The 24,693-nt window shown below is 35.7% G+C and overlaps 1 protein-coding gene across 1 annotated transcript in view; it reads right to left on the reverse strand.

Annotated features, from left to right (window-relative positions):
- LOC118639937 (transmembrane protease serine 11A-like) overlaps nt 1–24,430 on the reverse strand; it is a 48,312-nt gene extending 23,882 nt beyond the window's left edge. Inside the window, exons 1-3 of the mRNA XM_036276637.1 lie at nt 24,279–24,430; nt 17,579–17,700; nt 15,682–15,800 (exon numbers count right to left, since the gene is read on the reverse strand). Coding sequence (XP_036132530.1) covers nt 15,682–15,800; nt 17,579–17,700; nt 24,279–24,289 — 252 coding nt within the window. The 5' untranslated portion in view covers nt 24,290–24,430. The remainder of the gene's footprint in view (nt 1–15,681; nt 15,801–17,578; nt 17,701–24,278) is intronic.
- Between the last annotated feature and the right edge of the window lie 263 nt (nt 24,431–24,693).

Below are 24,693 nucleotides of genomic sequence, written 5' to 3' on the forward strand. Positions count from 1 at the left end.
AAAAAAATTGCCCATGAATTATTTGAATTATTTGAAGGGAATTTTTTTCCTCCTTGTTGACATTTTCAGGTCATTTAATTCCTTGCGGAAAATACCTCCATGATGAGAATACATTAGTTATAATAGAACAATAATATCACCGTTATCTTTTACCTGAACACTGCACACAGATTCCATTGTATTTGAGCTCATTTGCTTTTCGCATCAACCTCTGAGGTAAATACTATTATATATGCATTGTATAGGTAAGTGAGTGAATTTCCCAACATGACATAGCAGTGAGACAGCTGATCTCAGGATGAACACACAGGTAGTTTCTCACTAAGAGCTCTTACCTACTTATGTGTAGCAAACAGCACATTAGGGGGACCAGAAACTGTTATACTCCTCTCCAAAGGTATCCTGTTTTCTTTGCCTCCAAAAATAAGGATCATAATCTCGATAGCTCTACTGCAATCCTTTTCAGTTATTATTGTATCTATTTAAAACTAGATTTTTGGGAAAACCCCAAATTCATTAAGTCAGCTGTGAATCATTATCATAAGCCTATACAGAGCATGGCCAACCTGTGCACTGTTGGGGCTCACAGGATTTTGGGGCTTGTTGGTCTTCTGAGAATTGAGTCACTTCATTTTCACAAAAGTCCTCTTTGTAACTCCCACAGCTATGAACCCAGTAATGTGTCTATTGGAAAAGACAGTTGCATCCAGTGTCATATAGGACCTGTGGATGTGTGGGTGGTATGCCATGGAATGGAAGTGTGACATTCTGATTACTCTAAATAAGGAAATAATGATATCACTCAATGGATTGTAATGTTATGTGAGGTTACCAAATTTATTTCTTTGATGGTACTAGTTTCTCCTCAGTGTTTCTTTGTGAAATGTCAGAAGGAAAGAGATAGACATCTGTGACTAACTAACCATATATAGCAAGTACCAATATATTGGATAACCTTTTCCCAAATTGGTTTATATTCCTGAAATTGACAGGCAAAATAAGTTCATGGAATTAAAGTGTTTGCAATTAAGGGTGATAAATACATTATTAGATGTACTACATTTAAGTATACTATAAAAGCCTAGATCTCTGAATTTTTTAAAAAAGGAAAATATATAATTACTATCTGTTTAAAGTTGTACTGAAGATATTTAAACCAGAATGCTTAAAGCAAGGAAAGATCATTATTTAGAAGATTCATGTCTTCTCCAGGGGTGTTGTCCTCAAATTTTATAAATTTGATTATTCTATCAGAGAGCAAGAGAGAATAATTTCTCTTAGACTATCTTATGTTGCCTGAATAATGAATAATAATCTAAATAGGTAATCCAATGGAGTGAAGATTGTGCAATATTTACAACTTTATCAGAAAGTTTATAGATAGCTAATGTTGCTTCCTTACAGAAAAAAATTCCTTCAGAAAACACACATCCACATCTTTCCTCCAATTACAGATTATTTATGTTACACATATATATATGCAAATATATCCATTAAACTCCTTTCTCTATTGCAGTTATTTTAATTGTTGTCTTTCTCCTCAAAAACTGACACAAAGAGTTTGTAAGCTAAAAACAGTAAGAGACAAAGAATAATAATGGTAAAGAGGTCAATTCATCAAGAAAATATAACCATAATAAATGTATTTGCACCCTAGTTCAAAACTCCTAAATTAAGTAAATACTGACAGATTTAAAGAAATAAACAACAATATAATAATAGTAGGGATTTTAATACCTCACTTTCAACAATATATAGATCATCCAGGTAGAAAATCAACAAAGAAACATTGGACTTGACCCTACATCAGACCAATGATCTAACAGAACATTTTATCTAATAGAAACAAAATATACATTCTTCTCAAGTGCACACAGAAATTCTCCAAAATACATAATATGGTAGATCATAAAATAAATCTTAGGAAATATTTAAGAAGATTGAAATCATACCACGTATATTTTCTGGCTATCATGATATGAAAATAGAAATCAATAACTGGAGGAAATTCACAAATATGTGGAAATGAAGCAACACACTTCTGAATAACCAATGGGTTAAAGGAAAATTAAAAAATATCTTAAAACAAATAAAAATGGAAACACAATATGCAATAACTTATGAGATGCTGTAAAAGCAGTTCTAAGAGGAAAATTCATAGTGATAAATGCCTACATTAAGAAAAAAAGATGTTAAATAAACAATCTAACTTTACGACTGAAAGAACAAGAAAAAAATACTAAGCCCAAAGTTAGCAGTAGCAAGGCAATAACAAAGAACAGAACAGAAATAAATAAAACAGACACCAGAAAAATAATAAGAATAGATAAAGGAAACTAGAAGCTTTTTTAAAAAAGATAAACCAAATAGACAAGCCTCTAGCTAGACAAACTAAGGAAAAAGAGAGAAGAGTCAAGGAAATAAAATCGAAGATGAAAGAGGAGACATTATAACTGGTACAACAGAAATATAAGAATCACAGAAGACTTATGAACAATTATATTCCAACAAATTGGATAACCTAGAAGAAATGGATAAATTCCTGGAAAAATACAACCTACTAAGACTGAATCATGAAGAAATAGAAAATCCAAAATGATCATTAATGAGTAAGGAGATTAAATCAATAATAAAAAACCTCACAACACAGAAAAGCCCAGGACCAGATGGTTTCACTGGTGAATCTGCAAAACATCATAAGACAAATTAATACCAATCCTTCTTAAGTGCTAACAAAATTTGAAGAGGAAGGAACACTCCCAAAATCATTTACAAAGCAAGAATTACCCGATACCAAAGCTACATAAGGACACTGGAAGAAAAGAAAACTATAGGCCAGTATCCCTAATGAATATAGATGCCAAAATTCTCAACAAAATATTACTAAACCAAATTCAATAGCACATTAAAAGGATCATACCCCATAATGAAGTGGAATTTATTCCTGGGATACAATAATGTTTCAATATATGCAAATGAATAAATGTGATACATACATTAATAGAATAAAAGATAAAATCATGTGATCAGGCCCTGGCCAGTTTGGCTCAGCGGTTGAGCGTAGGCCTGCAGACCAGAGTCCTGGGTTTGGTTCCCACTAGGGGCATGTACCACAAAAAAAAAAAAAAAAAAAAAAAAAATCACGTGATTAACTCAATAGATGCACAAAAAGCATTTGACAAAATATAACATCTTTTATGATAAAAATGCTCAGCAAATTGCATATAGAAGGAACATACCTCAACATAATGAAGGCCATATTTAACAAGCCCACAGTTTATATCATACTTAACAGTGAAAGGTTAAAAGCGTTCCTTCTAAGATCAAAAATAAGACAATGTGGGCATTCACTCTAACCACTCTTATTCAGCATAGTACAACATAGGAAAAGAAATAAAAAGCATCCAAATTGGAAAGAAAGAAGTGAAATTGCCTTTATTTGCAGAAATATGATCTTGCATATAAAAACCCCTATAGACTCCACCAAAATACTGTTAGAACTAATCAATGGATTCAATAAAGTTGCAAGACATGCAATCAATATACAAATCAGTTGCATTTCTGTACACTAGCAACAACATATCTGAAAAAGAAATAAAGAAAACAATCCCATTCATAATAGCATAAAAAATAATCATCTACCTAGAAATAAATTTAACCAAGGATGTGAAAGATCTCTTCACTGAAAACTATAAGACTTTAATGAAGGAAATTAAAGAAAAAACAAACAAACAAAAAACAAAACAAATGAAAGATATACCATGTTCATGGATTAGAAGAATTTATATTATTATGGTGATAATTACTGTGCAATATATAAATGTATCAAATCAACATGTTTTACACCTTAAACTTACACAATGTTATATGTCATATGTTGCATCTCAATAAAGCTGAATAAAAAGTGATACAGGGAATTAAAGAAAGTAAGGATAAAAATATCTTTATATACTGTAATAAATAAACACAATGTGTTGCTTAAGTAAAAGTAATCAAGTACCATATATGAGATTTATAATCTTTGTGGATTTAAATATTAAATGACAGAAGAAATGATATAAAACTGAGTTTCCTATCTTAGCTGAGCTCCTTCTTGACTAGTAGATCAATTTAGTGGAAAGAGCATATGTTCGAGTTCCTTACATGGCTTTGCATCTCTCCTGTATCATTTCCTAGTTGTGGACCTTAATCAGAAGCTTAGTTCTCTTACATGTAAAATGTGGATAAAAACACTTCTTTTGTAGTGTTATACTGAAGATTTGACATCAAATATACAACAACTAGCCTTTTCTTTCAGGATTCAAATTAAAGACATTGAAGGTAGAGGTAGTGTTACACATCTTCTTCTTTTCGTCATGCCCAATCTTTAATTACAAAACAAAAGTAAGTTTTAGCTCTAAGTAAGGACTCAGCCAGTCTCTACATCCAATTTTTCTAACCTCTGAACATAAGATTTCTTGATAACATCAGTTCATTTTTTTTCTCAAAGTTTCCAAATCCAATCTTCTCTCTCTAGGGATAGGGCTGTAGTCCTCCTCTAAACATTAGGCATCTTTAACTTTTCTTACCGTATGCAACTCCACACTTCAGTCTAATATCTTTGTTAAGTTTAAGTTTATCTTGACCATGTTGCTTTTTCTCAGTAGAACTTCCTGCTTCAATGATGATCTGAGCTGAATCTCAATTTGGTCTTCTAATTTGTTTAGAGAGTGTTAACTGCATTCATCTCCTTGCTTCACTTTCTGTTTCCAAGTTTCTTGTCACTACAACTCTAGACACATAGTCGCAAGGATGCTTTGAGCATCATTTCAGGCCCTGTTCTTGATGTTGCTGGGTACAAAGAAGATAAAGTCTAGACCTGCTTTGGGTATAGGAGAAGTGTTTTTTTGGAGACAAGCCAAATAAGAAAACTTCTGACTGTTGCCTTTGTTAATGCATATGATGAACACTAGCTCATGTTAATCGTATAGTTGGAAGATACTAATGTACCAGGAATAATTTCTTGATTTCTGGTATCTTATGGGATGGGAAGTCAAATCACACAGATGTTTCTTATGGATAACAATTTATCAAGAACATGTAATCTCAAGTTCTAACTATATCATTTACTGGCTGTATGATCTTGAGTGAATTAACTTTTCTGTATCTTAGTTTCGTCATCTTTAAAACAGTGATAGTAATTGTACCTACATTATAAAGCTGTTTTTGAGGATTAACTAAAATAACACATAAGATAGCCCAACCAGTGTGGCTCAGTGGTTGAGCATCAGCCCATGTACCAAGAGGTTGCTGGTTTGATTCCTGGTCAGAGCACATGCCTGAGTAGCAGGCTTGATCCCCAGTGGGGGGCATGCAGGAGGTGGCCAATTGATGTGTCTCTCTCATCAATGTTTCTATCTCTCTCCCTTCATCTCTCTAAAAATAAATAAAAATATATTAAAAAATATTAAAACATATAAGATGTTTAGTGTGGTGCTTAGCATTCAATACATGTTAGCTATTGTTATTGTCATCATATTACAAGTTTACAACTTTTACATTAGTAATGACACCATAATTTAAAAATATTTCTTGATATTTCTGAAATATATTTTTCTAATTGAAGTACTCCCTCTGTCAGTGATGCTACTCAAACTTACAATAATAATGAAAGTGACCTACCTATTTGAGAGTATCATGAATTACTGGTATCTGGTTACTGAAGTCTTCTCTAAAGAATGATATGAAAGATGAGATATGTCTGTGCCACTATATCAGAGAACTGGGATGGGTTTTAGCAGCAATTGCGCATGAATACATTTTACTTTTATATCTCCTGCTGCATTCAAATCAGTAAATCCCCAATTATGAGGAAGAACAGGACCAGCAACCTGTTTTTCTTGGCTGTCTAGTTAGCACTCTTATAGGACATAGAAAAGAATCTAGTTTTATTCATTGTAATTTAACAACAATAAATAGGAGTGACTCAAAATGAGGCATGAACCCTTCCTGTAATTTTTCTAAAGATAACTTAATGGGGAGTGGAGAGAAAGGGACACCTGTCTTATTTAAATAGGGATAAAATAATACAAAGCCTTTCCTGACCATGGGAACTATAATTGATCTTCCTTTTCTTTGAAGTTCTTCCGTACTTATTTCCTCAACATGCAATTTAATCCTTAATCATATTGTCGTACTATCCAATTTCATGTGTGTTACTCTCATCTTTCCAAGGAGATTGGGAGCAGTTTTAGGGAACAGATCATGTTTGTTTTCCTGCAAGACAGGTGCTAAAAAATGTAAAGAGTTGAATAACCATACCATGTATTGGGAAAACAGATTGTTTAGTTAAATTGGGAAAACTGGCTCACTATATGGAGAATAACACCTGGGTACCTACCTAACATCACATTCAGAGGTGAACTCCAGATATATTAAAGACCGAATGTGAAAGATCAAACTATAAAGGTAACAGAAAAAATATAGTAGAATATTTAATATAGACTTAGAAAGAGAAAATAACTTCATAACATTAAAAACACAATTATAAGGCAAAGAAAATTGATGAATATGATTATTTTAAAATTATGAATCTCTGTTTCATGAAGAATAACATGGTCCAAATTAATAGCAGACAGAATGGATAAAGACAATGTCTATAACCAATGAACTGTTCATATCACAACATACAGAACTCCTGCAAAGCAATAATAATGAAACAAAACAAACGTAGTAGCAAAACAAAGAATAAGCACAGGCAATTTGTATAAATAAAAGCCCATAAGGCTAACAAGTATATATAACAATGTGCACATTCATTAGTAATTAGAAAAATGCAAATTAAATCACAATATGACACAACTGAAAGGCTGGCAGAAATTAGAAAGCCAACTAATACCAGGTGTTAGCAAAGGTGTAGAGACATAGGGATCCTCACGCACTTCAGATGGGAGTGCACACTGATGCAGTCACTCCAAAGAGCAAACCAGCACGAATTAGTCCAATTAAGTGTATGCACATCTAATGACCCAATAATTCTACTTCCAGAAGAACTTGCATGGGTTCATAAGGGCATAAGTAGGAGGCTGTTTAGGGCATCTTTTCTTAGGATAGTGAGAAGGAGGTAAAACATGGTAGATATATACTATGAACCATGTAGCTGTTAAGAGCAATTAATTAGATGCACATTTAACAACATAGAGAGATCATAACAAATTTGACTAAAAAAGTATGAAACAAAAAGTGATACAATGAACTGAATATTTATTTACCCCCCAAATCTCCAATGTAAAGATATTAGGAAGTGGGACCTTTGGAAGGTCTTTAGGTCATAAATGGGATTGGTGCTCTTATAAATAAGAGACTCTGAGAGTAGTTTAGCTCCCTGCTCTCTACCTTTTGAGATACACCCAGACATCTTTGGTCTGACCTGAAAGAGGGCCCTCACCAGAACATGACCATGCTGGTACCCTGATTTTAGACTTCTGTCCGCCAGAACTGTGATACATTTTTGCTGTTTATAAGCCACTCAGTCCATGATACTTTGTGATAGCAGCCAAAAATGGACTAAGACAAGTGATTTATAACACAAGGAATAATTAAAAGCATGTTCATATAAAAAATGTATTTTTGCAAAAATAAATACAAAAGGCCACACATGGAATACAGAATGGTTGCCTGCAGGGGGAGATGAATGGGAGTGTCTTATGAGAATAAAGGATAATAAATAGTGATGACCAGAGAAGGGCCTTGCATGTACTCATGATGATAATGTGTCATTACCTAACTTAGACTTTGCCTCTAACGTTCCTTCAATCCTAGAAATGCATGCTGTGTTGAAACTGAAAAGTCTATGTTCAAATACAGTTTCTGTTACAGATGACTTTAGCATTTCTTTAAAACATCTATTGAATTCTTGTCCATTCATTTCAGTAAAGGCAATGTCTTAGCTTCAAACAACAACAATAATGTTGGGCAGAAAATATAAAGAAAACAGATTTCTTTTTTCTTTTTTAATCTTTATTGTTGAATGTAGAATGTATTACAGATGTTCCTCATTTTTCCCCCATTGACCCCCTCCTCCCCACTCGTGCCCCCTCCCGCCTTTTCCCACACTATTGTCTGTGTCCATTGGTTATACATAAAAGTTCTTTGGTTTATTTCTTCTCACCCCCCAACCCCTTTCCCTTTGAAGTTTGTCAGTCCAGCAATGAATTTGTACTTCTTAATCCCTTCACCTTTTTCACCCATTCCCCCAACCCCCCTCCTATCTGGCAACCAACAAAATGTTCTCTGTATCTATGAGAATGTCTCTGTTCTACCTGTTCATTTTGTTTGTAGATTCCATTGTTGATCGATATGTATTCATTGCCATTTTGTTTGTTCATATATTTTATCTTTTCTTCAAAAAGACCCTTCATCATTTCATATAATAATGGTTTGGTGGTGATGAACTCCTTTAACTTTTTCTTATCTGGGAAAGTCTTTATATGGCCATCGATTCTAAATGACAGCTTTGCAGTATAGAGTAATCTTGGTTGTAGGTTCTTGCTTTTCATCACTGAATATTTCTTGCCACTCCCTTCTGGCCTGCAAAGTTTCTTTTGAGAAATCAGCTGACAACCTCATGAAAACTCCCTTGTAGGTAACTAGCTGCCTTTCTTTTGCTGCTTTTAAGATCCTCTCTTTGTCTTGAACCTTTTGCATTTTGATGATGATGTCTCTTGGTGTGGATCTCTTGGGGTTCCTCTTGTTTGGGACTCTCTGTGCTTCCTGGACTTGTATGTCTGTTTCCTTCACCAAGTTAGGAAAGTTTTCTGCCATTATTGTTTCAAACAGGTTTTCAATTTCTTGTTCTCGCTCTTCTCCTTCTGGCACCCCAAGATGCGAATGTTGGCACGCTTGAAGTTGTCCCAGAGGCTCCTTACACTATCCTCATTTTTTTGTATTCTTTTTTCTTTTTGCTGTTCTGATTGGGCGTTTTTTTGCTTCCTTATATTCCAAATCGATGGTTTGCTCCTTGGATTTACATACTCTATTATTGAAGCTGTGTAAATTATTCTTTATTTCAGTTAATGCCTCCTTTAATTCTAACTGTGTATCCATGATTTCTAACTGGTCCTTTTTTATGCTCTTGAGGCTCTCCCTAAGTTCACTGAGGTTCTCACTAAGTTCATTGAGCATCCTTATAAGCAGTATTTTGAACTCAGTATCTGTTAGGTTGCTTATCTCCCTTTCGCTTAGTTCTTTTCTTGGGGTTTTGTTCTGTTCTTTCATTTGGGACCTGTTTCTTTGTCTCCTCATTTTGGCTGCCTCCCTGTGTTTGTTTCTGTGTATTACTTAACTAGAGGTATGGGGCTATCTGAGACCAGATGCTGCTTGTTTGAAAGAATTTAGGAAAAACCTGAAGCAGGATCCAAGACAGGCCAATCCTATGGTTAAGCAAGTGGCAACAGCTTGGGTGGGCCTGAAAGGTGGGTGGGGCGGGGCCTCAGGGAGTCACCAGGGTGAGGCAACCAGTGTGAACCAGGTTGCTGGAGTCCCAGGTATGGTGACTGTCTGCTGCCCCCAGGAAGGGCTCACGAAAGGAACAAAGGCCTCTGACAGCACATTTGTCCCGGAGAAAGCCCCCTCTCCAGCCCTCGCTCCAGTGCCGAACAGCTCAGTTCTTCCCTGTATGTCTCTGGTGCCCCTCAAGCTGCCTCCCCTCCAAGCTTAGAGGGAGAGAGTCCGATAAGTCTATGCGCGGGCCCTTTAAGGAGCTGCCTGGGGCTCCAGCCGCGTCAGCTTCCCTGAGCCTTAGTTCCTGCTGGTTTTTCCAGCCATAAGTTATGGGGACTTCTCTTCCTGGCACTGGAACCCTGAGCGGGGCACCTGGTGTGAGACGGGGACCCCTCAGTCCTCAGGAAGGACCTTCCCAGCCGAGGTATCCTCCTGATTTTTATTCACCACACGTGGGTGTGGGACCAGCCCGTCATGCCTCCGCCCCCTGCACCTCTGCCCCTCCTACCAGTCTGGATGTGGCTGCTGCTTTAATTTCGTAGTTGTAGGATTTCCATTCAGCTTGATTTCAAGTGGTTTTGAATGACGGTTGTTCTGTAGTTTAGTTGTAACTTTGATGTGGTTGTGGGAGGACACGATACCGCGTTTACCTATGCCGCCATCTTGACCGGAAGTCAAGAAAACAGATTTCTAACTGTTCAATGAATTATAACTTTTCCCATTGCTCAAAAAATTTGTATATATTTTTAACTATGGCATACTAATATTTTTTTCATTGAGGAAGTTATGCGGAGTCATTAAAGATTAGAGGAATAAAGGAAGTACTGGGGTATGTATCTAGTTTTTATCTGGTATTCCACAAGAATTTATTACAAATTCTATTTTATAAGGTGCTATGAATATAAAAATATTAAAGATGTATATCAATCCACAAATATTAATTAGTGATTTTGGGGCATTAAACTTCAATGTAGAAAAGTGTGCATGATTTAATGATAATTGAAAATATACATTATAAACTTCATCTCCATATTTATTATATGTTGTAATTGAGTATGACTATGACAAAGATTGGATGAAAATATGAAACAAATGAAAATCAATTTGAGAAAAAAGGAAATGTTTTGAGGGGAAACAAATGTTCTTTGACTAAAACAAACCGATACTCCTGTCATTTTACCACTTCAAAATACTGTGCTTTGGGAATGGCATGAAGTAATCAAGGTCATGAAAAACAAGGATATGAATACAAGACTACTTTATCCAGCAAGCCTATCATTCAAAATGGTAAAATAAAGAGCTTCCCAGACAATAAAAAAGCTAAGGGATATATTAGCACCAAACTAGCACTACAAGAAATATTAAAAGAACTGCTATAATTAACAGAAGAAATGGGAAGAAAAATATAACCATAATATGCAAAAATGGCAATAAATAAGTATATACCAATAATAACTTTAAATGTAAATAGATTAAATGCTCTGATCAAAAGACACAGAGTAGCAGAATGGATAAGAAAGCATGACTCATATATATGTTGCTTACAAAAGACTTACCTCACAACAAAGACTCACATAGGTTGAAAGTGCAGGGATGAAAAAAAAATTTCCAAGCAAATGGAAAGGAAAAATAACTGGGGTAGCAATACTCATATCCAATGAAATAGACTTCAAAATGAAGGCCACACTAGAGATAAAGAAGGCCACTATATAATACTGAAAGGATCTATCCAACAGGAGGATATGACCTTAGTAAATATATATGCACCCAACATAAGCACCAAAATATATTTAAAAACTTCTGGAGGACTTCAAAGGAGAAGTCAACAGCAATACAATTATAGCAGGGGACTTCAACACCCCACTGACATCACTGGATAGATTCTCTAAACAAAAATTAACAAGAAGAGAGAAATTCCAAATGATGCACTAGATCAAATGGATTTAATGGATATCTACAGAGAATTACACCCCAAAACTGCAGAATTCACATTCATCTCAAGTGCACATGGGACATTCTCAAAGACAGAACACATATTAGGACACAAACTAAACTCTACAAGTTCAAGAAGATCGAAATCATATCAAGCATCTTCTCAGATCACAATGGCAAAAAACTAGAAATTGTATTACAAAAAAACATGCAAAACCACTCAAACACATGGAGGCTAAATAGCATGTTATTAAACAATAAATGGATACCAAGGAGATCAAGAAAGAAATTAAAAACTTCTTGGAAACCAATGAAAATGAATACACAACAACACAAAAATCTATGGTATGCAGCAAAAGCAATCTTGGGAGGGAAGTTCATAGCACTACAGGCCTACCTCAAAAAACAAGAAAAATGTCTAATTGACTTTCTAACCCTACAACTTAAAGAACTAAAAAGTAAACAAAAAGAAATTCACAGCAAGGAGAAGGAAAGAAATAATAAAGGTCAGAGCAGAAATAAATGGCATAGAAACAGACAAACAAACAAAATTTAAAAGATCAATGAAACAAAGAGCTGGTTCTTTGAAAAGATAAACAAGATTGATGGACCTTTAGCCAGACTACCAAGAAACAAAAGACAGGACCCAAATAAACAGAATCAAAAATGAAAGAGGAGAAGTATCAACTGACACCACAGAAATACAAAAGATCATTACAAAATACTATGAACAATCATATGCCAAAAATCGAACAATCTAGGTGAAATAGTCAAATTTCTAGAAACACATAGCCTCCCAAAACTGAACCAGGAAGAGATAGAAAACTTGAACAGACCAATAACAACTAAGGAAATTGAAGATGTGGTAAGGAAACTGAGCAAACAAAAGCCCAGGCCTGGATGGCTTCCTAGAGGAGTTTTACTGAACATTCAAAAAAGATCTAACACCTGTTCTCAAACTATTCCAAAAAATCCAAGAAGAAGGAAGACTTTCAAACTCATTTTGTGAGCCCTGAATAATTCTAATTCGAAAACCAGATAAAGACACTACATGGAAAGAAAACTACAAGCCAGTATCCCTAATAAATATAGATGTAAAAATCCTTAACAAAATATTAGCAAATCAAATCCAACAATACATTAAAAAAAGTATTCACTATGATCAAATGGGATTCATCTCGGGGATGCAAGGCTGGTACAATATTTGACATCAATAAATGTGATATACCACATAAACAAAAGGAAAGATAAAGACCATATAATCATATCAATAGATACTGAAAAAGCATTCAACAAAATCCAGCATCCATTTCTGATAACAATGCTCAGCAATATGGGAATAAGGGGTCATAACTCGACATAATAAGGGTCATATATGAAAAACCTACAGCCAACATCATATTCAATGAGCACAAACTAAAAGCATTTCCCTTAAGAATAGGAGCAAGACAGGAATGCCCACTTTCTTCACTCTTATTTAACATAGTACTGGAAGTCTTAGCTACAGCAATTAGACAAGAAGGAAAAATAAAAGGGATCCAAATTGGAAAGGAGGAAGTGAAACTGTCATTATTCACAGATGACATATTATACATAGAAAACCCTAAAAACTCCATCAAAAATCTACTCAATCTAATAAATAAATTTGGCAAAGTAGCAGGATACAAAATTAATACCAAGAAATCGATGACATGCTTATACACCAATAATGAACTCACAGAAAGAGAAACTAAAAAAAAAAAAAAAAATCCCATTTACCATTGCAGCAAAAAAAAAAAAAAAAAATCCCCAAAAACCCTGAGATACCTAGGAATAAACTTAACCAAAGAAGTAAAGGAGCTATTTGCAGATAACCATAGAACATTGAAAAAAGAAATAGAGGACTATATAAAAAAGTGGAAGCATATACCTTGTTCCTGGATTGAAACAATTAACATCATTAAAATGTCCATACTACCCAAAGCAATCTATAGATTCAATGCAATCTCCATTAAAATACCAATGATATATTTTACGGAACTAGAACAGATATTTTAAAAGTTTATATGAAACAAAAAAAGACCCCCAATAGCCACAACAATCTTGAAAAAGAATTACAAAGTAGGAGGGATCACAATACCGGAAATCAGATTATACTACAAAGCCATTGTAATAAAAACAGCCTCGCACTGGCATAAGAACAGACATATAGATCAATGGAAGAAAACAGAGAAACCAGAAATTGACCCAAGACATTATCCTCAATTAATATTTGACAAAGGTGGCAAGCGCATACAATGGAGTAAAGACAGCCTCTTTAATAAATGGTGTTGAGAAAATTGGACAGCTACATGCAAAAAAATGAAGCTAGACCTCCAACTTACACCATACATGAGAATAAACTCAAAATGGATAAAAGACTTAAACATAACTGATGAATCCATAAAAATACTAGAAGAAAATGTAGGCAACAAATTTTCAGACATCACATGCAGCAGAATTTCACTGATACAACACCTAAGGCAAGAGAAACAAAGGAAAAATTAATAAATGGGACTACATCAAACTAAAAAGCTTCTGCACAGCAAAAGAAACAACCATCAAATGGAAAGGCAACCCACTGTATGGGAGAACATCATTGCCAAGGATACATCATATATCAGGTAAATTTCCAAAATGTATAGAATACTCATACAGCTCAACAAAAGGAAGACAAAGGATCCAATTAAAAAATGGGCAGAGGACTAAATAGACACTTCTCCAAATAGGACATACAAATGGCCAAGAGACATATGAAAAAATGCCAAACGTCACTAACCATCAGAGAAATGCAAATTAAAATGACTATGAGGTATCACTTTACACCTGTCAGAATGGCTGCCATCAACAAATCTTCAAACAACAAGTGCTGGTGAGGGTGTGAAGAAACGGGGACTCTAGTACACTGCTGGTGGGAATGCAGACTGGTGTAGCCATTATGGAAAAGAATATGGTGTTCCCTCAAAAAACTAAAAATTGTACTGCCATTTGACCCAGTGATCCCACTCTTAGGAATATACCCTAAGAAGCCTGACACAACAATCAGAAAGAATATTTGTACCCCCATGTTTATAACAGCACTATTTATAATTGCTAAGATCTGGAAACAGCTCAAGTGTCCATCAGTAGATGAGTGGATAAGAAAGCTGTGGTACATATACACAATGGAATACTATGCGGGTGTAAGAAAGAAGGATCTCTTATCCTTTGAGACAGCATGGAGGGATCTGGAGAATATTATGCTAAACTAAATAAGCCAATCAGAGAAAGACAAATATCCCATGATCTCACTTATTTGTGGAATGTAATGAACAAAATAAGCTGATGAACAAAATAGACCCAGAGACATAGTAGTAGGGTACAGAATGAGAAACCTCAGAAGAGGGGGATGGGTGGTAGGGAGGAAAGAGATAAATCAAAGAACTTATATGCGTGTATGCATCACCAATGGACATAGACAACAACATTGTGTGTGGGAGTGTGCGTGGGAGTGTGGGTGGGAGCAATACGGGGAGGAGAAAATGGGGGAAAAAAGAGAAACGTCTGTACCAAACATAAATTAATAAGAATAATAATAAATAACTTTGCTTCTGTGTTTCCTTGTCAGCAAAGTTACCCTGAGCTTAGTGTTTAAGTGGGGGCTCACAGGTTTCCTGAGCAGAGTTATCATACAGCTAAGTTTACTTTTTGTCCCCACTTTTGGGAGCATTCCTTTACTTTAGTTTTAAAAAAATTATCATTTCATTAAAATATTTTGCAACAAGTCTGCATGTGTTAACTTTACTACTATGTTTGTAATAAAATGAACATTTATGATCATCTTTCCTCATATATTAAAAAATATTTTAAGTTTTAAAATGTGATCTAAAAAAAAGTATGTGTCCTTGCAAATAACTACTTCTGGTATGGTTAAGCTTTTTTTCAGGTGGTATTGTTGTGCAATGGGAGGAGCAGTGGGTGGGACACTTTGGTTTCAGTTCTCTCACCTTTGAATGAAGTAGTTCAGTTAGAAAAAGTGGTTTATCAGAATGACCCATTTGTTAGACATGCTGATGACCTCGCTCCCCTCTCCTTTCCTCCCCGGCCCATCAGACACTGATTCAGTGGGTCTGGCAGGGACCCAGGGGTATGCAAGATGATTCTGATATAGGTAGTCTGAAAATTATGTTTTGAAAAAGATTGAATGAAATGATCTATAAATTCCATTCTACCTGCATGATGCTATGATAGAAATAATTTTATCTGACTTACCAAGTTTTCGCTCATCTCCTTTAAGTCCTTAAGTTGGTATATGTCATTTTGTCCAGAATTACTACCGATTGGTACGTCTAAAATTTTAAAGGTACCACGATAATACTCTATTTTCTGGCCTGTGATGGAAAGGAAAAGTAGAAAATTAAGTCGTTTTGGCATAGAATTCAAGTTCCAAGTATAATGAGGCTAATATGGTCTTGAGTATATTGCTGAGATTTTTCTAATTTAGTTTCATAAGATGTATGATAAAAATAATGATTATTATTGTATATAAATCACAGCTTCTTACATTTTTTGAATGCCTATTATGTGCCAAGCCCTCTTCTGGGCACTTGACGTGTATTAATTCCTCACTCACCTCCATTTCACTGATGAGAAAAGTGAGGCTCAAAGGTGTTAAGTAACTTGCTCTATGCTATGCAAGTGGTAAGAGACCTACAGGGCTTTTAAACCCAGACAGTCTGACTCTAGCATTGGAACATTTAATTACCATATTATCCCCTGCTGAGGTGAAATGTATACCATCTTATACTCTATTGGAAGTAGAGGTAAGTAAAAATCCTTATAATTTTTAATTTGTAATGTGAGAACTGGGCACACTAAGAAATACACAAAAAGAAAGGCAGGGGGAAAACTGTCTGGGGTTGGAAGTGAGAACAGTGTGTAACTGGGATGAATCAGTCAGAAAGGGGAAAAAAGCAGAACAGTGGAAACTACTGAGTAATTTGGTAATTTTAGGAGTAGAGCCTGGGGGTGGAGGACTGGGTGGGCAAGAAAGCTACAAATCAGTTAGATGTTGAGTATAGAGCAACTACAAAACCTTTCTCCTTGGGGAGCCTGGTGTAGGGAGGACACAGTGAGGTTTCTCATGGATCTAGGAAAGACACAAGGACCTCAGAATAGTCTGTCTCCTAAGTGGGACGTCTCTGGATAAGTAATGCTTTTTTGGTCCCCCTGAGACTTAGCTATACAATTCATACTGTTATCAATTCTTTTACTCATAGCAAAGGAGCTTTTGTGCACTCAAATTAACTGACCTAAGAATCTTTTGCCATCGTGTAAATTATAGGTGTTCTTTAAAGCTCTTAATGGAGTCTTCAGACCCTCATTAAGCCTGACGAAGGTGACAACAAATAAGACCATTCAAATTAGCAGCCTGCACTAGTTGTGACTCTGACATCTGGGTTAGAGTCACATTGTGAAGATTTGTCAGCAAATGTAAATGGTTTTCACTCTGTGCAGAGAAAGATGCAATGCAAGCAAAGAGAATTCTAAAATGCATTATTTGTGTGATTATAAATATATCAGGCAATAAAAAAATCCCTGAATACTATTTTGGAAAGAGTGAAATTTTTTTCTCTAACAATAAGTAACAACATTGTGTCATGTTTATAGTTTTCCAGTCATTTCAAAATGTGTTATTTCATTGGACATATGTTTTTCTTTTACCCTGGAAATGTTGGTGGACAGAAAAATGATGAGTAAAAGAGCCAATTTTAGTAACTAATTTATCATAGGTTTCCACTTGAATATACAATGAATGATTAAACTTATTTAGTATAATTACTAGTAAATTTCAGACCATTACTGTTCTTGATCTTTTGTGTAGATTATCAAAAGAATACTGGATTGTGAGCTCCAAAAAGATAGAAAATTGGTCTGCTTTGCTTAATGCTGTATCTTGAGTACTCAGAAAAGTATTTGCATATAATAGGCATTCAGTTATTATTTTTTGATGAAATGATTGAATAAAAATATTCAGAATGTGGGCATTTACAGGTAGAAGTACACAATTTGGTTGTTTTTTTTTGGATGAAATTATGTTTACATATATGCAAATGAAGCTGTACAGAAAAATGAACTCAGACTGAACAAAATCAGTAATTTTACCTACCAGGGGCTAAGAAGTGAGCCAGAAGACCGATGGTTACTGCCACCACAATCAGTAATAACAGGATGAGAAGGGCAATCATCCATGGTTTCAAACCTCCACTCCGGGAGCCAAATCCTACGGCTCTGCATAAAGGAAAACTCACCAGTTACTCTCATGTTGTTATGGTCCCAGGTTTTCTGGTTCTCCATAAAGAAGTGCAAGTTGCTTTAGCCTACCTCTCCCAGCAAGAAGATATTTGCCTTTAATTTTGGTCAAGGTCATCCTGATGTGAGGGGAGGTATGAAAAAGATCAGAATTTGGGAATCCATAATATTGCTTCTGGTTTCTATTTCTAGAAGCAGTTGATGGCTCTCTGTGGTGGCCAGTTCTGACTTTTCTTTTTTTCTTTTTTTTTTTTTTTTATCCTCACCCGAGGACATTTTCCCATTTTTTTGTTCAGGTAGAGTGGGAGGGAGAGAGAGGAACAGAGAGAAACATTGACGTGAAAGGGACACATCGAGTGGCTGCCACCCGCACGACTGACCAGGGCCGGGGACAAACTGCAACCGAGGTACGCGCCCTTAGCGGGAACCGAACCCGGGTCTCTCAGGACCGCAGGTCAACGCACTAACCGCTGAGCCAAACCGGCCAGGGCCTGACTTTTCTTAACAGTGCTGTTTAAAGTAGCACACAAGCTTCTTTCTCCAACACTTCAAAAAAGATCTCTTTTATTGTCTATCCTTTTAGAATTTACAAAGTGATTTCAAATCTATTATTGCACTTACTTTTATTTTATTTTTTATTTATCTTTTATTTTTAACTGGCTGTGGAAAGGCAATGTGTCCTCTGATGGACAAGAGCTAAGCGATAGAAGCGAGAAGCAGAAGCCCCATGGGAAGTTACATTACTTAGTCTTTAAATGGCTTAAAACTTAAAAATAAAAAAATGAGAAAGAATTTAGAAACTGTTTATTATAGTTTCATGTATTTTCCAGATGAAGAAACTGAGGCCCAGAGATAAATGACTTCTCCAATATAATAGAACTAGTAGTAATCTCAAATTCATGAATTCTCACTCGACGTAATTTCTCTTCAGTGCGACTGCTTCTCCATTGATTGCATTTCAATTTTTAAATATACTTATTATTTATATAATTATTTAGTTGCTCACTCATTTATTCATTTGACATTCATTTTCTCAGAGAATCTTATCAATATGTCTCCAAGTCATTCAAAAGCACAAAAAAGAACCAAAAACTCAAGGAGTTTTATGAACTCTGAAATCTATCTTCTTGCCAGGTGGCCCACTCCATCTTCAAAGCCAGCAGTGAGGAACCTCCCTCACATTAAATCTTTCTCCCCAACCTCTCCAACACTTTTTGTTCCTTGTCTTGTTGGTAATAGCCTTTCTATCAGCTGTGAAATATATCTCATTGTAGTTTTGATTTGCATTTCCCTAATAGGTAGTAAAGTTAAGCATCTACCAATAAAGTTTGAAAATATTTATTTGCAAAGATGTATGCACCCCTATGTTCATTGCAGCATTATTCACAGTGGCCAAGACATGAAAACAATGGAGATGTTCTTAAATAGATGATTGCATAAAGAAGAAGTGGTACATCAATACAAAGAAATATTACTCAGCCATAAGAAAAGATTAAGTACTGTCATTGGTGACAACATCATTGGATGTTGAGATTATCATGCCAAGTGAAATTAGTCAGACAGAAAAAGTCCAGAACCATATGTTTTCACTCATGTGAGATATAAAACTGAAAGCAACAAATGAAAAAATAAGACTAACAAAAACTTATGGATACAACACTATGGTGATTACCAGAGGGAAAGGGGGAATAGAGGATAGTAAAGCATAAAGGGGGTTAAATATATGGTGATGGAAAAAGACTTGACTTAGGGTGGTAAACACAATGCAACATACAGATGATGTGTTATATGAAATTGCACACTTGAAACCTATATAGTTTTATTAATAAATGTTATCCCAATAAATTTAAGAGAAATAGAAAAAATTTTAAAAGCAAACAAAGAATTTTATGAAGTGAAGGTAGAGGTTATTTTACTGATCAGAGAGGCCACCCATCTTTATTTTGGTTAAGTCTTGAATTTGTTTTTGCCTTCATATCTTATTCCTTTCCACTGCCTTTAAATTCTCATGAATTTTCAAAAAGTTGGGATTTCTTTCCTTTCCCCCTCCTTTGTCCCTTGGAATTTTCTGGCAATAGATATGTCTTTTGTTCTGATGAGGTAACTTGGTGGGATCCCGTATAGATTCAAGGTGGGTGTTGTCACCCAAAAGACAAAGCTATGACTAGAAATTTGGAATTTTCAGCTCCAACCACCTATCCTTTGAGAGGGACTGAAGATTGAGTTGACAATCGATCATACCTGTGAAATGAAGCCTCTATAAAATTCCAGTAGTATGGGGTTCAGGAAGCTTCTGGGTTGGGAGGGTGGCACAATCCAATTCCACAAGGATAGAATCTCCTGCATTCAGGACCCTTCTTTTATTTTTATTTTTTTATTTTTTTTATCCTCACCCGAGGACACTTTTCCATTTTTTGTTCAGATAGAGCGGGAGGGAGAGAGCGGAAGAGAGAGAGAGAGAGAAACATCGATGTGATGGGGACACATCGCGTGGCTGCCACCCGCACGACCAACCAGGGCCGGGGACAAACTGCAACCGAGGCACATGCCCTTAGCGGGAACCGAACCCGGGTCTCTCTGTACCGCAGGCCAACGCTCTAACCGCTGAGCCAAACCGGCCAGGGCTCAGGACCCTTCTAGACCGTTGTATGTTGTCTCTTCATCTGGTTGTTCATTCATACTTAAAATATCCTTTGCAGTTAACTGGTAATATAGTAGGTAAACTGTTTTCCCGAGTTTTGTGAGCTGCTCTAGCAAATTAATCAAATTCAAGGAGGGGATTGTGGGGAATGTCAATTTATAGCCAACTGGTCAGAAGTACAGATAACAGCCTGGAGTCTTGATTGGCATCAGAAGTGGGGCAAGGGCAGTCTTATGGGACTGAGCCCTTAACCTATGGGGTCTGTACCACTGATTTCTGTCAGAAATGAACTGAGTTGTAGACAGCTGGTGCTCGAGAATTGTGTGGGGGAAAACCCCTTACAGCTGGGGTCAGAAGTGTTGTGAGTGTGGTAGTAGTGTGAAAGTAAAGAAAAATACAGAGAGTTTTTTCAAGACAAAGGTTAAAAAAATTCTTTTAAGTTTTCACCTGCCTGGACAAATGTTCTGTAGCCATGCTGTATTGCAGATATGGCCTCATCTTTTAGAATAGAAGAGCGTGGCTTCAATCCCTGCTTGTAACACTTTAACATCTATCTTGAGAAATTTATGAGACCTCTCTGAATTTCAATTGTCCCACCTTAAAGTAGTGACAATAAATACTACTCAGAGATGTGAGACAATGAAGTGAGTAATGGACTCTAGCACATATCAAATTTCTTCTCTGGGTCAGGAGTTTTCATATGAACTATCTCATGAAGTTGTAACCACGGCTTCATGGAGTACTGAGTGACTAGCAATATGAAGCTTTTACTCAGATTTTAAAATTAAAAAACAAAAGTTGTTTTTGCTTGAAAATTACTTTTTAAAAAAAGCAGATATCTTCATAGTTAAGCTCTGACTCCAGACTGCCTCCAATCCCAATTCTTCCACTTCATTACCTGTGATGATGTAGGGCCAGTTACTTTTTCGTTCATAAAATGGAGATAATGATAGTACCTAATCACAAGATCGTTGTGACAATTAAATGAGCTATCATAATGTGTCACTTATATGGCACACAGTAAGCACTATGAGTTTGCTGAAAACTGACAAAGCAGTAAAATTTAATTGATAATTTATACAAAGCTTCGCAGGCAGTAAGAAACATGGTTTTACTTCGCTGTTTTTATTTTAACTCTGAAGATAGTGTTTGAATGTATTAGAGAATGGGAGTGGCAAATTAACAAATTGATTAAAATGAGTATTCAGAATGAGATTAAAATAGAAAACATCTAGAGAAGGAACATGAAGAGGAGGAACCTAATTTTTGCCTTTATTAAGCAATGCCAAAAACAATGAGCTATAGGAGGAAAGAGAGAGAGAGAGAGATACAGACTTCTGGGAAAAGGACAACAATCACAGATGAAGTCATTTGGTATTTTATTTATATAAGAGAAATAATTGAGGTTTTAAGTGAGTGATTCACCCAATTAAATTTTTGGGGAAGAATAGGGGTTTGTATATTGCTAAAGGCAAGGTTCAAACACTAAAGATATCTCTGAGATGTAGAGAAGAGGGTCACTAAGCCCACAGAGAAGAAACAAAAAGGTTCAATATAGCAGAAACTGCAAAGACATGGATCAAATATATTTTGACAAGGATTCCACATTGTATTTCTCATTAGCAGAGAAGAAATAATGGTGAGCATGACTGTAGAATGAATTGTAGAATTAACGTAGGTGAGACACAGGGTGTCATAGTATACAGATTTCCCGCACTCTCTGGAAGTGGAGCATGTCTATGAAACCTCTCTTAAGCCAAAATGGCACAAAGGGAAGAAACGGTTATCATTAATTTATATGAAAAATTTTTTTTAGCATTCCCAGATCCTCAAAATAACCTACCAGAGCATACTAACAGCACATGAAACCTCTACTGACACTGGCATGTAGCAGGAGCAGCCTCTGTAATGGCTCACTGTAACACCAACACTGAATGCTATTGTCATTCTTTTTTGGTAGAAGCTAAAATCCTCTTTGGGTTTCTTTCAGATAACAAAAACAGATACTAATGTAGATCTTTTGTAAAAGAAGTGGTGTAACATGATCTTTAAAAGTGCGGGATACCTGTAATTATTAAGCATTTGGTTTGCCTCAGTCCTTAAATTTGCCTCCTAGTGTGACCTGTCACCTGCAAATCCTCTAAATCCTGGATTAGTGTTCTTTGAATTTATCTTAAAGTAACTATAAATATTTGATATTTCCTACTGTCCATTTTCTTTGTTTTGTTTTTACATATTTTCATTGATTTTTAGAAAAATAAGAAAGAGAGAGAGAGATCCATGTGAGAGAGAAACATTGATTAGTTGCTTCTTTATGCACCCCTTTTGGGAATCAAACCCGTAACCTGAGCATGTGCCCAGACCCGGAATCAAACCAGGGACCTGTTGATGCATAGGATGATACTCAACCAACTGAGCCATACCAATCAGGGCTGTCCTCTTTACCAAGTGTTATGGATATCCTAAACAAGAGCGTTGCTTTCCAATATTATTCCTGTAATTTATTTCCCAGAAACTAAACATAACCTTATAAATGTAAATGTTCATTAGAAAAGACAACTTTTGGTGTCTATAATCATGAGACTTCATATTTTGAAAAGAATAATTTGGGGAATGTGCACTAGAAAAGGTTGAAACTACTGCTTTACACATTGTGATTTCAGTTAACATGGAAGATACATTTTCAAAATCAATGAGTTTTAATAAGCAAAACATTAATGCTAGACAGTCACGTTTATTTGCTCATTCATGTGTTCACCAAATATTTATGGAGTGCCAATTATATGTGAAGCATTCTAGACCTGTTCTAAGGATCGCAGAGAAACTTTAACAACTACTATGTGCTCACTAAAGGACTGATACAAATATTATTAGTAGAGAAGGAAGCCTAGGGAAGTTCACTAACTTAGTGGTCAATCAGTGTCAAGTTTTCATCTCTGAGATTTCCCAGGTGGAATCCTTGTCACCTGGAGAGTCTGCAAGAGTCCAGGAGGACGAAACCTGAGGAGCTGTCTTTGCAGCTCTCTGGTTCTGTCATCACACAGCTCTGTAGCCCTGGCGAGTTCCCTTCACTTCTGTTTCCCCCAGGTTTCTCACTTTAACACGGGAGTTAACGATACTCCTCCTACTAATTTCACAAAGGTGTCCAGGATAGTAAATGAAATAACATACATAAAAATGTTTTGAAAATGGCATAAGTCTAAGCCATGGTGAAGTACTATTATGATTCTAGATGTTTAAAATCATTATCTTAATTGTGTATAAAGTTATGTCCAGAAATTTCACTTTTTCCTTTCTTAGGCATGTAGCAAATCCCATCTGAAAAACCAAAACCTTGAAATAATTCATAGTTTTATTTTTTCTTAATATTTAATAGAAAAAAATTTTAGAGACTAGACATGTTTTTCCCAATCCGCGTTTCCTTTTTTCTTCCTCCCTCCAAGGAACCCTAACATTTCTAGGATGAAGGCAGGTGTCTCTGTAGCTACTGACCTCCAATCGGCATTAGTTTTCAGGGACTGACTTCAATTAAGGTACAAGGAAAAGCAGATAAAGGAAAAGTGCCATAGAAGCCAAATTTAGCTTTTTAAAAACAAATGAACACCCTTTTCCTACCCCTCACATCAGAATCAATCAGGATGCAATGTAATATAGTTTTCATTAACTTCTAAAATTCCAACTATTGAACTTGGCAATGTGAAATAATGCTAGCAATAGTCTTTTTAATACAAAAACACTGGTTTTAAATACAGAGATTAATCAATCAAACTGCTATAACAATTTAAGATATCTCACAAAATACAATGCAGATTGAATCCACTGAGGACGCCTCACAGGCACCTCCAACATGCCAGGAATCTAGCCACTGACAGACAGCAGAGCAAACAAGCCATTTACAAAACAAAACTGCACTTACCGATACATCATCTACAGAAGAAAAAATATGATCTTGGAAGCATGCACCCACTGAACTCGACTTTCTAATCAACTAAATGACATCTCTACATATATTAAAGGTCTACAGCTAGAAGAAATAAGGAAACAAATTACAAGTAGTTGAAATGAAACTAGTTTGACAAGTCTGAACAGAGAAGTCTCAACCCATAGAATAACGAAGAAAACAGCCCAGAGACAGCATAGTCCCAACAAGAAAGTGATACCTTTTTTTCAGTATTGACTAATTTTGTCAAAGGAAAAAAAAACTAGTTGTAAGGATTTGAATGAGAAATACCTAAGGAATGCAATAGGATTAAGAGTTTAAAGAAGATTATTGGTCGGTATTCAGATATCTTAAAGAAACCTTCACATAAAAGCTCTCAGTAAAAACAACC

The sequence above is a fragment of the Molossus molossus genome, unplaced genomic scaffold, assembly GCF_014108415.1.
Source record: "Molossus molossus isolate mMolMol1 unplaced genomic scaffold, mMolMol1.p scaffold_m16_p_1, whole genome shotgun sequence".
NCBI lineage: Eukaryota > Metazoa > Chordata > Mammalia > Chiroptera > Molossidae > Molossus > Molossus molossus.